The 18107-nt window shown below is 27.6% G+C and overlaps 1 protein-coding gene across 4 annotated transcripts in view; it reads left to right on the top strand.

Annotated features, from left to right (window-relative positions):
* Nucleotides 1–9095, top strand: part of LOC107446208 (ribosomal protein S6 kinase alpha-5) — a 149933-nt gene extending 140838 nt beyond the window's left edge. For all 4 annotated transcript variants that reach the window (XM_043041792.2, XM_043041796.2, XM_043041793.2 and 1 more), the window contains exons 14-15: nt 483–716; nt 3486–9095. In XM_043041792.2, the coding sequence (XP_042897726.1) occupies nt 483–716; nt 3486–4304 (1053 nt within the window). In that variant the 3' untranslated portion in view covers nt 4305–9095. The remainder of the gene's footprint in view (nt 1–482; nt 717–3485) is intronic.
* Nucleotides 9096–18107: the final 9012 nt, after the last annotated feature.

Below are 18107 nucleotides of genomic sequence, written 5' to 3'. Positions count from 1 at the left end.
TATATATATACTACAGGCTCACTACAAGGTGACGTCACTCAGGTGACTACAAGGCTCACTGCAACTAAGCCTAACAAAAGATGACATTTGTTTGCAAAGTGCTGGCTTTTTGAATTAGCCTACATATATATTGGATTAAATTTCACAAATACGGAATTAGTGTTGTGTACAATCATTTTTTTTCTTTTGTTTAATTTCCATGTTTCATAGTCTTAATACATTTCATTATGCTCTTCAATGGTATTGTATTACCATTTTATAGTTTTATCTCATATTCAGTGTTCAGTAGTCAAAATTTTAATCAACAATTTTTATTACTCTTTAGCAAACTACTAAAAGAAAATTTATAATGATTAACTTCTAATTTTTAAAATTGGTCTTAACATAAAAAATTCTTTTTTAAGAATGAATTTAAATATATAACTTTTTATATGCTCTTATTATTTTTTATATTATTGATGCAAATTTTTTTCCTCCTTTAGAATCTTATTTTTGTTGATTCATCTGATAATGCCGTCATCAAAATCGTAGATTTTGGGTTTTCTCGCCAGAAGCTTGCTAACAATGAACTTATGGTTTCTCCTTGTTTCACTATGCAATATGCTGCACCTGAAGTGTTAGATGTTGCTCTTCCTGTTACTTCAAATCTTCGAATGTTTGGTCGTAATGTCGGGTACAACGAAGCTTGTGATTTGTGGAGCTTGGGTGTTATATTGGTAAGTTTTAAAAAATTCTATCTAGAAGTTATTACTTATGCTTTTATTTTATGTAATTTGCTGAATAATGAATCTAGTAATACCAGATATGCTATTGAACTTGATTATTTGTATCAAAGCAGATTTTAAATTTGAATTGATGTAAGAGACAAAAGTTAAATCTACTTTCATTTGAGCAATATGTCTAAATTTTTCTTACATATTGGCTTGATTTTTGACTATTTTAAATCTTGAAATATTTGGATCCTACTTCTCTGCTGAAGTAGGAGATAAAATATTGAGTGTTTGAATTGTACTATAACTTTTTGACTGTTTTTTCAAGACTTTGTATTATGAATTGAATGAGTTAATGCCCCTTAGTGATTAACATGTTATTTTCCTATCTTATCGGTTTTAGCGTTTTTTTATTACTGATAGAATTTGTTCATTTCTGGTCAGCAGGCCCCCAATTTCTATTTTTAAATTTAAAAAAAAAAGTGTTCAAATTTAATATTATAAAAACTAAAGTACATTGTATACCTTCATAAACATATGATTTAATATCTATCTAAATAATAATTGTAAAATAGGCAAATTCATAGATACAGCTAGATGAAATTTCTTTTGAAAAACAATTTTTTTAAATAATTTTTTAGACTGGTGGCTAAAATGTATGTTTTTTATGTGTATGCTGTGTTTGTTTTTAGAACAGTTAATATTTTTTAATAAAATAGTATGTATATAAATATTATTAATTCAAATTTAAGATTTCTTTTCTTTTTTTAAAATTTTTGTTAGCATTAAAAGCTGAGAAAACAGTCTTGAATTTCTTTATATCTTAAATCAAGATATTTCTGACTGTATCTTGCACCCTACCAATTTTAGTAATTTTTCAAAAACATTTCAAATTGTATTTCTTATGTTTTTTTTTTCATTGTACTTCATATATTTCTTAAACATGAAAAAAATTAAAATTTCCTTCAGCATTATAAATGTGGTTTTATCAAATCAAATGTAATTATAAGTTATCTTCCGTTTTTAAAATTCAACGGAAGTTTTCGGAATTTCTACTACTATCCACAATTAGCTTTATGTTATAAGTTCAAACTGTTAAAAACTTCTTTTTGCTGTTCGATAGTTTAAAATTTTATATCTAGTCATGTTTTCAATATATAAGTATTTTTAAAAATTACTATGTCAATATTTTGCTAATTCAAAGTATCATTATATAGTTTGGAACATTACACTTTTAGAACATTATAATACGTAATATTACTCCTCAATATTCTAGAATTATTGCATTCATATTTTTAAAATTGGCTTTCTTTGAATGGCTAATGAAATTTTAGTTGATTCTTAAATATATTTTCTTAAGATGAGTTACAGACTGAATCAAGATCAGTTGGATACTGCATCTGAACTTTATTTAATTTCAATATCATTTATATCTTTAAATAATTTCTCATTGTCCATGTTGTTCATTTCATTTTTTCCCATGATTCGCTTGCTGTTAAGAAGCTTTGTTTACTTTTTGTTAACTATTTACTTTTTGTACTTTTTGTAAAAATCTGTATCAACAATATTGCTATCAAACTATATTCTTATTTATGACCATGGATATATTTTTACAGAATACACTTTCTTCTTATTCGTTAATATTTGTGAAAAACCTGTTAGTTAATTGAAATTTAGACATCCCTTTTACCCACACAGAAACGTTTAACAATGCTAAAAAAAGTGCCCATAGAATAAGTTGATATAGAATATTTTAATTGTATAAGAGATGTCATTAAGGAACTTTTATCAAGAATATGATTATAAGCATCAAGCAAATTATTGTTATATAATAAAATAGTTTTGCTTATATGTTTATTGTTATTTTTACTCTTATTCACCTTTTCCAGACTACAAGTTATTCAAGTTTGGTATACATATCAAAATTGTTTGTATAAAATTGCAATGCTATTCTATTAGGTATAAAATATAAATCAGTGTAATAAGTGCAAATAAATTGTTTTACTTACATTTATTTTACACTATGTAAGATACATTTTTCATAAATATTTTAAAATAAGCTTAAAGGCTTATAATAAGCTTATTGTATACTATTATCGAGGAGGTTGAAGTAGTTTCTATAATGAAATTTTTAAGATTGTTAATTAATTTCGTATTGTTATAAATTGTAAAAGTGGCTAGCAGTTTAAATTAATAAAATTTTTTGGGATTTCAACAGTTATTGATGATTTTCATGGAAAGAATAGCTGCAGATTTTAAGTATAATTAAATTTAAAATATGATTTTTTTCATGATGGAAGTTTAAATGATAGGAAATTGTTCTTTAGTGTTAAAAAAAGTGAAGTAAATAGGAATAAAAATAAGTATTCTAAACTTTTTGTGTTTCTCTCTGTTTTGTACTACATAAAAACTAAGCCATTTTAAATAACTAAACAGTATATAAAGCTTTTGTCCAGAGAAATTAAGTAACAATAAAACATCAAGAAATAGGCAAAAATTTTGAAGTAAAAATATGTAATTTAACATTATTTTTGGTTTCATTTTGTATATCTATTTTTGCCAAGTGTGAAAGTTTGCACCAGATCTTGCAATATGTTATAAAATAAAATAGTTTGTTGACATAGAAAGACACGGACATGTGTGATAGCAGTATTTCCCTTGACAATAATTATTACTTAATGTTTGTGTTATTGCATAAAATTTATTCTGTGATTTGATTGTGATATTTATATATCTGTTATTTTTAAATTAAATTTGTAAATATTTCTTTTATAGTTTGCTATGCTTTCTGGAAAAACTCCTTTCCAAACATACAGCAGAGAAGTGAGTGCTTCTGCTATTATGCAACGAATTCAGGAAGGGGAGTTCTCTTTTTCTGGTCCACAGTGGGACGTTGTTTCCAAAGAAGCTAAAGAAGTCATCAAAGGTTTGTTGACGGTTGATCCTCAACAGCGTTTAACTATGCACCAACTTAGAGCCCATCCTTGGGTTAGCAACCGAGATCTCTACTCAAATAATTGCCTTTGGACCCCAAATGTCCTCAGCTCAACCTCTCCAAGGGCAGCTGAAAATGCTCTCAACTTTCAAATGAACGTCTTTCACAAAGCAACTGAACGAGGCTTTTGCTTGCAGGATGTATCTGCTGCACCGCTGGCTCAGCGTCGTAAGCAGAAGAAAAGTTCCACCGACGTTGGAAGTACTTCTTCTCTAAGTAGTGACATTTCATCCAGCAGGACTTCCAACTCTTGTTACTCTTCTGGTGAGAAGGAATTCTCACGAAAGGCTGTTGACTCTGAACATTCCGTATTCGATTATTCCAAGGAAAGAATCCACGATTATTTATCCACCCTTCCAGATCTGGCTAAAACGGAGCCACTCCGAGGCACCGTTACATGGTCCGCTAGAAAGGCCCCTGAACATCATATAGATGTTTGCAGACCTACCACTAGATCTACCAAGCGCAAGCTTGATGCGAATCCTCCTACAGTTTTACCTGTTGAGGATGAAGAAGATGACTGTATCGTTGTTGCCGAAATACCAGCTAATAGGTACACTAAAAAACCTAAAAAATCTAAAGTGGCTCCTGTCTGCTGACAGTAACTAATTTGTATCTATAAATTTCAGCATGCCTTTATCATACTTCATCTGTAATTGAGAGCTTTTTTTTATATCTTCTCTGGTCTCTCGGATTGAATTTCACATTTCATTAATTTATTACTATTTTCTTATATGAAGCCAATGAATTGAATCCGGCATTTTTTCTTTTCTTTTTCTCCTAAAGATTTTTAAAAACCCTTTTGTAAATTTTACAAATTGAAGCAGACTTACCAAGTTCGTGCTTGCCTTAAATCATAGGGATATGTAGATTTTTGTAAATAAAAGTAAACAGAGATGAAGTATATTGTGTAAAACGTTTTGCAAGTAGATTTTTTATAAAAAGAAAATGTAAATATGCTGCAATAGGGGCCAGTTAGACTGTTCAGATTTGGTTATGTAAAGCATGAAGTCTTTCAAAAAAATGCTAAATTACATTTAACTATATAATATATTAACTATTTATTAAATACTCTTTCCTCCATTGAAGTGCCTCGAGTTAACTTTGCATTGTGTAGTGATAAGATACGATTGAGCTTGGAAAATAGTTGTTTTTCCTATGGTGAATACTTTGTTAATGCATTAATCTATCTAAATCAATTCTACAGAATGCATTATTTATGCATAATGTATAAAGTTATATTAATATGTCATGAATAAGTTCATAAACATATTAATGTTTAACATTATATAGGCTAAAAATAAAGTTAGCTTTTAATGCTATTAATGAGAGAAGTATTAAAAATTACTGAAATTTATATAATGTTCAACAAAACATTTAAGGAAATTGCTATTTTGATAATTCAAAATTATAATTCAATGAGTAAGTATATTCAATTTAAGGCACTTTCCTGAAACTTGTCAAGCTTTTTGACAAATTTCTTGTATGTAAATAGTTTGATTTAAATTATATTTAATAATTTATTGAAAAAGACGGCTGTGATAGAAAGTTTCTTTTGTGAAAGCAATAGAAAGTAACTGTGTTCTAAAGAATGTGCCTTGAAGCTAAGGTAAATGCTTAGTTTGTTATGCGTTTCGTGGAAAAACGTGATTTGAATTAGGTATTAAAATAATTAAGATTGCGAATATACAATTGAATCTGGTGTTAAAATTTAGATTGTGAATTTATTGCTTTGTAAACACACATAAAAAGCCTTCAATTATTAGTTGTTTTGTTTTTTTGCAATGTTTTGCTGCATGGATCGAGGTTTATAACTTAATATTTTTTTAAGGTATGTAAGCTGTGTTAATATGCATGTAATTATATGGAATTTATAAGCTCATTAGCTAGTCTTTAAAGTATGTTTATTATGCTTATTAAATACTCATAATTTAATGAAAACACATTTATAAGGAATCTAATTTGTTTAGAATGATTTAATTATTGAATTCAGTATGCATTGATTTAAAAATTTAATGTATAAATTATCAAAATCTGCTGTGCTTAATTTAATATCTCTATGGGATTTATGGTGTCTAAAGTCAATCTGATGTTTCCTTAATCGAATTTTTAAATGATCACTAAAAATTTTGGAATTAGTGTCTTAGTGTTTACAAGTATAATATTGCTGTTACAAAAGACAAGTAGAAAATTATAAGTACTTAATAACATTATTTCCAACATGAATTTTATATTCTAACTCTGGATTTAAAGCAGCTTCTGTAGTGAACTGTGAATCCCATAGAGTAAGAATCATAATGAAAGAACATATTTAAAGCATAGTGAAAGTTCCGTAAATCAATGTCACTGTGATAAAGCACTGTGCAACAATCGCTTTTGTATTTTGCATCAAATTAAATGAAAGAAATTTCTCGCTGGCTAGTCACAGATTCTTATTTCAGTGTTGATATATTCATTGGTTTAGGTAAAATGTATAAGGTAATTAATTTTCATGCATAAGCAGGATTACTAAGTACCTGATATCAAGATTTGTTAAAATGGTCTAAGCTATGAATGTGAGAGATATATCCTGTACATCCCAGATAAAATATTTTAAAAGTTCTTTTTGCTTATATCAATTATGATATTATTTATTGCCCGTTTTATCAAACTTGGGTTAAATTCCTTGAACTGCTTAAATTCCATCAGTGATTGTTAATATTGATTACAAAATGAAATGTATTAATTTGAGCTACTCAAATATGGAATTGAGCCTGTTAAAATTTGAACTCAAATGTAACATTCTTTGTGCAACTAGTGTAGTGCCACATATTGAAATATTAAGAGATTACTTACCTAAATTGGAAGAAATTTTGATAAAAAAATTTGAATACCTTTGTTTAATAGTTGCTTTTAAGAAAATGAATTTTGAATAAAAATTACTCTTCAAGTAATATATACCATTGATGTACAAAAATTTTTTCAAAAAGTTCTCTTTTTTGCTTTAATTTTTTTTCTCCAGCTTTATAAAATTAGCTTCCAATTAAAATTGTTGTTTTGGACAGTAGAGCGTCAAACAAAAGAATCTCAGTTATGTTCAGTTAGCATTCTTATATGTGTAGAAACAACTTGAATATTTTCAAGACAAATATAATTAGGGAATATAATATTATAAAATAGTTTTAATGAATACATATCCTTTAAAGTCCAATTAAAGATAAATGCCTTATAATTAGAATAAATTTGGTGCCTCTGTATTTCTTTCAGATTTGATATATTAAAAATAATGTATGTATGAGATAATATATATAATATTTTAGATTTCGAGAAAGTATTTTTCAAATCCGAGGATATTTTTTAAAAATAAAACCTAGTAATTAGAACTGTCTTTCTAGAAAATGAACACATTAAATTCTAGTTAGTTTTAACAATTATTTGTTAAATTTTGATCTAATGAAATCCTGATCTATCAGATTCTTCTGATTGGATACAAAAATTGTTAAATATTTAACAATTCAGCAATTAATTAGTATATTAGATTGAGATTTAACTTATAATTGTTCTGTTAAAGAAAGAAAACGCTAATAAGTAATTTTCCAATAGTTCTAATTATAATTTTTTATTTGCAATTTATTTATCTACACGAATATTAAATCATATTAAATTGCTTCAAATTATAGTAATCTTTAAACATTTTAGTTTAGTTGCTTTAAATGCTTAATAATTGTGCAAGGGGTATAAATTTATTTGAATATTTTTGTATTTTAATTTAAAAAACAGCATAATAAACTATATCAACATTAAATCCTCGACGACCGAGTGTTCAAATGCTCATTTCCTTTAGATTTATTTTCAAAAGCGCATAATTTCATTACAGTATAAAATTAAACTCTTGATAAAAAAAATTTTAATCACAAATTTTGCTTAAATTAAATAATCAAGCAATAATTAAATAAGCAATACAAATTTGTATTGCTTGTATAATTATATATTTAAAAACCCTAAGAATCGCATTTATCTTTGAAAGTATAAAATATTTAGTTACAATTTATTCTAAATTTTGCATGCTTCTTGCAAAAAAGTATCGCTTACCTTTAATTGAAAAAAGGGTGAGGAGTTTAAAAAACCAGTGACAAATTATTCTTTTATTCATCAATGTTAACAAAATGATATTTCTTTTCATCATATCTTAATTTTAAAATTATTTTTTATCCCAACTTAATTGTTTGTTGTTAAGTTGTTTGTTATTTCTAATAGAATTAAATTATTTTTAAAATCAGTTTTAAAATCTTAGGTCTGTCTTCCAGTTTAAAATGTCAAACGTTTTGTTTGAAAATTGTGAATAAAAATTTCGAAATAGTTTTCAAATCAGTTAAATACCAAAATTTTAGGCAGATTAGTTTATTACTTTGCTTGTAAAATTTTCATGATTATTTAATTTTTGAATGATTGTCTTTCAATGAAGTCCTTTCATAATTTAATATTCCAAATTACGCATTCAGCAATTCTGTTCTTTCAAAGCAATATGTGATAAAATACCATAATATGCAACTTTGTTGAAAATATAAAACTTATACAAGATTGACATGTGTTTAAATTGTATTTGTGTATTAGCTGAAATATCTGTAAAATTGTTTTTATTTTAGTGAAAACCCATTTAGTCCGAATTTTCTTACAGTATTTAAAGTTGACCTAATTTCATATTGCTGTATATTTTCCATATTAGTTTTGCTTTTACAATACTATGGCAATAAATTCTTCTTACAATTTAAATTTAATTCAATGTTATATTTAAGAAATATGTTTTATTTTTTAAATGTTTGTGTTTGTTATTAGCCAGGTAAACATTATTTTTTTCAATCTTCTGGCAATTTTTTCAATCTTCTTCAGACAGTATTCCAAAAATGCTTCCATATCATTGAGAGAAACAAGTAAAGTGATATTCAAGGCTGTATTTACTATGTTTTTAATTATTTAGAGTTGTTTTACCATTAAAAAAAATGTTACTTAACTTAAAAAAAAGAAAAAATTCTCACTCTAGTGTTTGTTTAACATGTTATCCACAATACATTGACATAATTTGTAATGTGTTTTTCAGTCATGTAGAATAAGATATTTAAATAATATATATATATTTATAAGTCATTCCATAATACAGGAATAAAGAGTTTTCTATAATTGAGTATAAATATCTATATATGTTTGCATGTGTATATATTATATATATTCAGGCAATAATACGTTACACGCACTTTGATTGAATTACTTTAATTTTTAGTCATGTTTTTTCATTCAGGTGTTGTGTCATCACTTGCCTTGTTGAGGACAAAAAAAAATTATGTGACATTGATATAGAGAGTGAATATGCTTTTTCACTGAAGATATGTGAAAATAAATATTTGATTTTGTTACTTCTTGCCTTTTTTTCTTCCTCTTTTCATTTTATTGTATTAACAGAAAAAGTTTGTTACAAATTCCGCTATTACAACAAATTATGCTATTACAATTTCGAGAATTTCGCTGTTACAACAAGTTCCTGTGTCACCATTAATAAAGATACGGATTTTGTATGTTTATAACTAGCTGAAAATTTGCCTCCCGTTTTGTAAATTATTATTTTTTTTGAAAGTGAGCAATGTTATGGCAATATCATTTCACTTTTATGTTTAACCCTTTGATTGAGAATTTTTGTTAAACATATTTTCTATAATTTTTTAATTATTTTGTATTAATTTTGGTCAAAATAAGTGAAAAATATTATGTAGTATTTTAATAATTTATAGGTATGAAATGCAGCTCGAAACACCAGTAACTTTTTATGCATTAAAAGCAAAATCATAATTATAATTTTTCAAATTTGCCGTTATATGCAGTTATTTAGATATAAGATAAATAGTTATATATCATTAAAAATTCTTTAATTTACAACACCATCTATTGATAAATTTTTGAATGTGAATAAAAAGAAAATATTTCAAGCTACTTTATTTTTTATATTTTAGTACAAATATAATTCCGATAATCTAACAGATTTTTTTAAGTTAATTATTAGACTGTCTTTTATAATGAAAAATGCAAAAATATTTTTTGCTTGTAATTAGAGCGCCAGAAAAAAATCAAAAGGGCATCGGTGTCTCATCTGCATCAAAGATTTAACTCTTTATGTATATAAAGTTATGTGTGGGCGACCTCCGGCTAAGTTCTCTTCCTTCTTACAAAAGAAAAATTCAATATTAAAGAATCTTGGGACGTACTTCAAATGAAAGAGCTTTTGTTGACCACTTAGCTACTGTTTCACTTCATTTTCTTACTTTGCAGCTAACTTTTGAAAGCACCATTCAGTGTTATTGATGACAACAAAAGCTTATTTTTCCTCTTGCCTCTTGTAAAAAGTCTCAGTCTAGTCTACTGTAGTTATTAATGTTTTTAATCAAAAAAGTTGTTCAAAATAAAAGGGAAAGAGTTAAATTTTTACTTCATGGTTTATTTATTTTTTGTAACGTTAAATAATTTTTATTGTAAAATTAAATTTTTAACAAAATATTTCCTCTGCAATGTTTGAATTTTAAGATAGCAAATTGAAGTGATTTTTTTTAATGCAAAAATTAGTTGGATATCAAATAAGTATGTAAGTAAAAGAAGTAAAGAAAGCTGAACTAAAAATACATACTTGTTAATATTGAGAATTTTGTTTATGTAATGAACCAAAAAAATTAAAATGCGTCGGCAAAGAGACTTTTTTCTCTGTGCCCCTTAGGAGACATTTATTTTTTAATTTGTATGATTTACAACAGAAATTCCCAATTATAAAATTTATGGGGACTTTTAATTTAGCAGGAATTAATATTTCACACATACAACTTATCCTTAAAAGGCAAGGTTTTGTTTCATACGAAATTTTATTTATAGAGTATTTTTAATCTAGCATACAAAAATTATTGTATTTGAAAGTTATCAAGCAGGGAGTTCTGAAACCTCCGCTCTTAGTATATAAATTTATGATTCTTGTCAGAACTAAAGTAACAAATTAGTGATCTGAGGATGGCTAGTTCTTAGTTAAAGGAGGAAAAAAAAAATTAAGTAAAACATGATGCGAACGAATGAAGGTGAAATTAAAAATTACTGAAAATTGTTCAATTCCGAGAGGAAACGGAGAAGGTTACTCATAGAAACGCTTCAACATTTCTCCAGGCAATCGAACTGGTTTTGATATTTTTACTACCCTCTTCGTCAAAAGTGATACGGAAGATTGCGATTACGTTTTTTTTCTTCCTTAAACATCAATTTGAGACACTCCTAATATGCATACTTTTTTTATTTCCCTATTGACATTGACAAAGAATTTAAAAATTTAAAATAACTATTAGTTTTTAAGGTCAAAAGCGCTTGGTACGCTGTACACGCCTATCTCCCAACCTTAGCCAAACATGTAGCCTTTTTTTCAGGGTTCTTATTTTTTAACAGCCGTGAGAGGAATGCTGCATGATTTTGATCTCGCTCAGACGCCGTGGGCAGCACCTGAGCTGCTATCCATCTCTCTGAACTATCACGCCACAACTAGCGAAAAATTTAACTTGTACCTTGCTGCGTACACGCAGCGATTGCTTAATCTGTCGCCAGGATCGAACTCTCAACCCCCAGTTTTCCATTGGTGAATACACCCAGTACACGGTTCTTTCAAAATGTGATTCGAATGACAGAATGTATGGAGATTCTAAATCGCAGGAAAAAAAAAAAAAAACGAAGAAATCTAGACTTAATGTGCAGATTTTTTTATTTCATTTTTGAAAAGGATTTTGAAAATATGAATTAAAGTTGGGATAAATTTTCTTTGTATAAGCCAACTCAGATCGCGGAACGATCTGAAATTTACTGCGTAAAAAAAAAAAAAAAAAAAAAAAAAAAAAAAAAAAAAAAAAAAAAAACAGCCTAGAGCACAACCACTCATTAATTTAAAAATAATTAAAATGTGCTTTAGTTAGTTGAAAAAAGTTGAATGATATAGGTATTAATAAAAGGCTATGTTAAAAAAAAATTAAAATAAAATCATTATATGACACTATCTTAGCTGAGTTGTATTAACACTTATCTCTTTTATAAGTAATTATCATTATTTTGGACAAGAGTTGGGATATTTTGTGGATATAGCCGAATCTATCGTCAATGACCAGAGGCTGAGTTATGCGGTTTCAAACGAAGCTCATCCCGATTTTGTCTGATCTTTTGTCATGTGAACATGATATGGATTATATTTGTTGTGTGTTAAAATGAAGTTCAATAAGCAATCTTTTATGCACAAGCTAAAAGTTTATGCATTATTGAATTGTCATCGTACTATGCATATGTTTAACTAATTTTTATAACTCCTAACTAATTTTAACAAATGTGTAAAACTAATTTATCTTGTCTTAATAGAGTTATATTCACCCAACTGCATAGTGCATATTAATTTGAGTAAATAATCTATATATATATATTTCTCTTACACGGCGACAAAAAAAGCCTCATTACAACTCCCCGAATGGCAAAGCTAGAAAATCGACCAATGATTGCCGCTGAAAATGTCACATGCCAAATCTAGCTGAGGTGGCTCAACATATAGCGCTTTTAAAAACGGAAACTGAAATAACCTTAAGCTAGGCAGGAGTGAGTAGTCTTTGTCGATAGATCTCCATTCATAATATTTTGTCGAAAGCGCTTTTTTTCACGAATTTATATATTACGAATTTATTTGACGATTTTTGATTTATATCGCGAATTTATTTGTTTTATTATTGTTATTAGTTATTCATTGAAAAATGAGTCTCAGTCGTGCTGTTACGCTTTAAGATTTTATACTATAGCACATGTCATTTATTTGAATTCAAATTTATTTTACTGATTTAGCATTTACTAAAAATATGTAATTTAAAAAAAAAAAAAAGTTGTTATATGGATTTGAATAATTGTTTTGAATTCTTAGAATTTTGATAGACCATAGAATAGACCATATAAGATTGAGTAGCAATTTTCGGGGGTTGGCGAGCGTCAGCGAGCAGGGGGCGCAGCCCATTAGTAGACATTAATTTAAAAATTCGTTTGTTAACATTGATTGTTCTATGTTTTATTTTGGTAAAAAATTTCTGACTACCAAGCTATTTTACTTGCCATCCATAAATTGTCAATAAGTTTATCGGATTTTTCATTTTTATTTTTTAGACTCATTCAATCTAGATAACTAGTACTTTCATAAAAAAATATTGTAATTAAAAATACTCTTTTTTTTTATGAAATTCTCTTTATTTAAAAATCTGATTACTTATTTTAAAAAAAAGGAAGTCTGAACAAAGTCACGATAAATTAAAACTTTGTTTTATCGTAATTACTTGTCTTTGTTTTTCATCTTCATCTTCTTTTAATTAAAAAGAAGAAGAAAAAAAATCTTGTATTTATCTTTACCATGCTTTATCTCCAGGTCGCAAATGTTCATTCTTAACGTATTGTTGCGAAGGAAAAGCATAAAGAAAGATGCTAGCTTTACTTTTTCTTTTAGGTAAACTTTAGTAATCTATGTACATGTTCAGATGTATGTTCTACAACTTTTTATGACAGGTAGAAAGAAAATAATAAAAAAAAAATTGCTATGCTTCAGCAAAAGTAAACGCAAGAATTATTGAATCGAAAGAAACGCCTCTGCGGGGCCCCAGGCATTCAATATCTTGCGAAGGATTCATAATTTCCGATGTTTGCTCGTGAGTTTGCTTACTTAAGACTTTCATTATAGGGAATCGCATTCAGTTCCTTAGGGTGTTTGCTAATAACCTTAGATGTCTGGATGACCGGCATATATAAAATACAGAAAAAAAAAATTTAGTTGGAACGAACCGAAAACTATGCAGATGTTGATGTTTTATCAATAATTATAAATCCATATTAAATTTCACTTGATTAGCAAATATAACAAATTTGAAACCGTTACAGAGTATTTAAAGATATTGTTTATAAGTTTGGATTGATCTGTTGAAAGAAATAAAGTTATTACATCACAGGAAAGAAAGAAAAAAGAAATTAGACAATGAGGAACATGTTACATTTTTGCTCAAAATAAATACCAGACCATAATTTGTTCATTTTGCACGCACGTATTTTGCTCATTATGTATGTTTAATTATCTGCAATGTTATTGTAGGAATTGATATCATCGGCCACCACGGTGTTAGTTTTGGTGATTTTAAGAACAGTGAATTGTGAATGGCATCGATTTCTTTTTTAAAAACTTTTTTTCATAGAATGTTATGTTTTGTGCTTTTCGTTAAGTGTTTTCATGTTTTATCTATATGAATGCAAATGTTGTGTGCGTTAAATCGTCGTTGCGTATTTGGTATTTAATCTCATACTTTAGTATTTATAAACCGACAAGCTGGATTTTATTATTTGAAACCGTTTGCAAAATTTGACATTGAGGCGTCATGCTAATGGTTGGAATTATGGAATGTTACTTTCAGTGTTCACTAAGGAATATAATTCATTAATTGAAACATTGTATGGTGAATCTTCAAATAAAACAGATATTTCGGTAAGATTTCAAGCATTCATAGACGAAATTTAGAATTCTTAAACAATCAAACTTTAAAATTTATCATGGAATAAAAAATCCGACAAGCTGGAATTTATTATTTGAAACCGTTTGCAAAATTTGACATTGATGCGTCATGCTAATGGTTGGAATTATGGAATTTACTTTCAGTGTTCACTCAAGAATATAATTCATTAATTTAAATATTGTATGGTGAATCTTCAAATAGAACAGATATTTCGGTAAGATTTCAAGCATTCATAGACGAAATTTAGAATTCTTAAACAATCAGACTATAAAATTTATCGTTAAATTTTAACGAAAAAATATGTTACAGATGTCGAAATTGAAGAAGAACTTATAAATTCAGGTGAGTATTCTATTAAATTTTATAAGATTCAAGAATCAATTAAGTCTTTAGACAGATCTAAAAATATTATTGATGCTCATTCGTCCACTTATATGAAATGACAAATGCGATTATTACCAAAAATAAATTTGAAAAAAAAAAAAATTTAAAAAAAAATTGATTGTGATTTTAAAGGTAGGATTGGATTTTGCAGTTGATTTTTTATAAAATATTTTGCTCAATATGTGTATATTTAGCATGTTACTCATTCTATTATTTATGTGACTCATTCATGGGTGCAAGTCTTCCGTCCCCAGGACGGATTTCCGTCTTTCGAAAATGTCCGCGGCCGGAAGTAAGACGGAAACAAGACTGACCCGAAGACGGAAATCGGAATTTATTTTTTTCTGTCCTTAAAAATATTTTTCAGGACTACGTTATTGCTCTACTTTCTTATGTCCTGTTGTTATTTTATCAAAAGACAGATGATCATGAAAATTNCAACGAATTGTTAAGTATGAACAGATTCCGATCAGTTTTTAAGCTGTGACCCAAAATCGATAACAAGCTTACTCAAGGATCTATTTGATTTCTAAAAGAAGAGTTAACCCCCTCCCAACTGCTTGTTGTAGGCAATGGGTTTCATAGAAACTATACAATTTTGACCAAGGACATGATTGCTGTAAAGTAGTTAACGCTTATAAGCCACCTTTACTTCCCAGATCTATCTGGTATCCATCTATCTGAAAGACGACGGTGGTCAACAAGCCGGACCCTAGTTTTTCACAAATTTTTGATATCTAGTTATGTTAATTAAAATTTTTTGAAATGACAAATTTTGAGGCTTCACAATTAGCGAAGCCATTAACGTAAACCAGGAGTTATTAAAAATAAATTATTTAGAGATGTATCTAACAATGTATAATGGCAATTTAAAACAGATTTAAAGACAGCGAAATATTTTTTTGAAACAGTCCTAAAAAATAATGAATAGTAATTAACAGTTCGAAAAGATTTTTTACTATGTTTTTTTAATTTTTTAACTGCTAATCTTTGTTAAGCATAAAAAACAGTATTAATACTCCATTCACATTTTCCTAACACTTTCTATGAACCAACCTGTGGAAACATTTATCCAGTTTTTTTTTGTTTTTTTTTTTGGAAGAATTGGTTGTAATAGTGATGATTTCTGAGACAGTGTTCCTTGTGTAAGAGGGATAACTCCAAAGATACAAAGAGCTCAGAGGACAGAGCTTTCGCCTCCCAATTATTTGAACCGGGTTCGAATCCCAGCGATGGTTGGTCGATAAGAATTCCGAATCCGGCTCGCACCGACCACAGTGCTGAAGTATGAATATCCTTAGTGGTAGACGGCGGAGGCTTGAGTCCCCTTGCCGTCCGACTAACCGTGGGAAGGTTTCGTGGTTTTCCTCTCCCTGTAAGACAAATGATGGATAATTTCATCAAAAAAGTGCTCCACGAAGCCAAATTTCTCACAATATTTGATCCTGAAGTTTCCTTGTCTTCTGTATTGGATTTAAAATTACAAGGTTACGGAATTGAACATTGGTTGCCGTAAACTTAAAATTTGGTCGGCTGTTCAACGTCGATAATAAAAAAAGGAAAAAAAAAGATACACCCAAAAAAATCACTTTATTTAGGGAATATTTTTAAAACGAACAAAATATGGCCATATAAATAAAAATGAAATAATAAGCAGCTTCACCCTTTATAGAGACGAATAGATTTATTTAAAAATGATGATATTTGTAATTATTTATGGTCGAACGGAGGGGCACTTCGGCATCCAATCCCCGTAGCCCTAACGCTAAGAATTTTGAATTATCAGTGAATGAATAGTTAGACATAGACAATAGGAGCAATGAAAGAGATCCAAAGTTGGCGAGTTATGGATAGAGTCAAAAACAACGCCATCCCCGCGTTATAAATATTAAATTTTAAATAATTCGGGGACAATTTAATCACCAAAAAGACCATGAAACTGTAATATAACCCTGTAAACGAAGCATATTTGTGATTAGAAAAATAAAGCAACTTAAAAATAGAGTTGAAAATTGATTTTGTTAATTGAATAGTCGCGACAATGAATGAGCTATACAATTCTATTGAATTAAATATAAGAAAAAATTTCTTGAAAATCTTTTCACTTAACTTTTAATTTTGATTTCCTTTTCACTTTCGTGTTACATGAAAGACGTGTCAAGTTTGATCGATTTTAAGTCATATTTTATTTCGCTATATTTTTTGTGGAATAAAAGGCTCTATAATTTCCCCGGTAACTATGGGAACGACAATTTGTTGGTGTGATAAGCCGGTACTAAAAGATTATACTTATACTTATATTTTTGTGGTAATGTTAATGAGAGTTGGAAATTTGCATTAACTTCAATAGACTCAAAATGTTAGTTTCAGTATTAAATAATTAGTTTAATCAAAGGTCAATTTTAGAAAAAAAAATTCTTTAAACATTTCTCGTTACGTAATGTTTTTTAAATTTTTTTTTTCATACAAGATAATAACAATATATTACTATTATCTATGATTGCCGTGATTTTTTATGAATAAATATTTTTTATTAGACGTTTGAATCGTTTTGTTTTTCCGTTTCTACGATTGAATTCATGTGGTTAATTATTAGGCAATTGGTATTTTAAAATTCGTTTCTATTATAAAGGGACATTATATCTTATAAAGTAATGACGCTTTACAATTGAATTAATGTTTTGCATAAGACAAAATTTTCCTTTAGAAAGATTTTGGATTCGGTAGGAAAGTTTTGTTCCAAAAATATTATTTCACCGATCAATTCCTATGATTTATTATTACGTAATTTCTATTTTTAATTTCATGGGTAAGACTAAATTTTACATTAGAAGGATTTTGGATTTGGCTAACTCTTTAGGGAAGGATTCCGTGTTCCAAAAATATTATTCATTTAAAAAGATTTATTATTATTTAATTTTTATTTTAAATTTTTTCTGTAAAAAAAACATTAATTGTATATAACAAGGACAATTCGAAATTTATGTAATGTTCTTGATTAGGTGAAATTTTACATTAAAGTGATTTGGGAAAATTCATAATTAGTTCAATCGTAAATTTTTTTTTCAATTAGCAATTTTAATATTAACAATATTAAATCTTAAGACATAATGAGTTATATAATTAATATTATCTTCCAGTATTGTCGATCATAAGAAAAATAATAACGAGAAAAAAAAGTAGTTCATTGTCTAGAGAAGAATTTTTAATTTAAAGTTTTAGGATCTGAAAAGTTATGGTTTTAATTTAAAACTAAAAAATGTTTTTATTATGTTCAGATCAGTTTTAAATATTCTGAGAGAAAAATTCGATTTAATTAATTGAGATTTCAACAAAGCTTGTTATACTCTAAGCTGAACAATTTTTTAATATTTATGTTATATTTGTTAGATATTTTTTAACATTACGTTACAATTTTTTAATATTTATAAAATTTTTTATTATAAATATACCGAA

The sequence above is a fragment of the Parasteatoda tepidariorum genome, chromosome 3 (assembly GCF_043381705.1).
Source record: "Parasteatoda tepidariorum isolate YZ-2023 chromosome 3, CAS_Ptep_4.0, whole genome shotgun sequence".
Lineage (NCBI taxonomy): Eukaryota > Metazoa > Arthropoda > Arachnida > Araneae > Theridiidae > Parasteatoda > Parasteatoda tepidariorum.
This window is presented reverse-complemented; position numbering and strand designations above follow the sequence as displayed.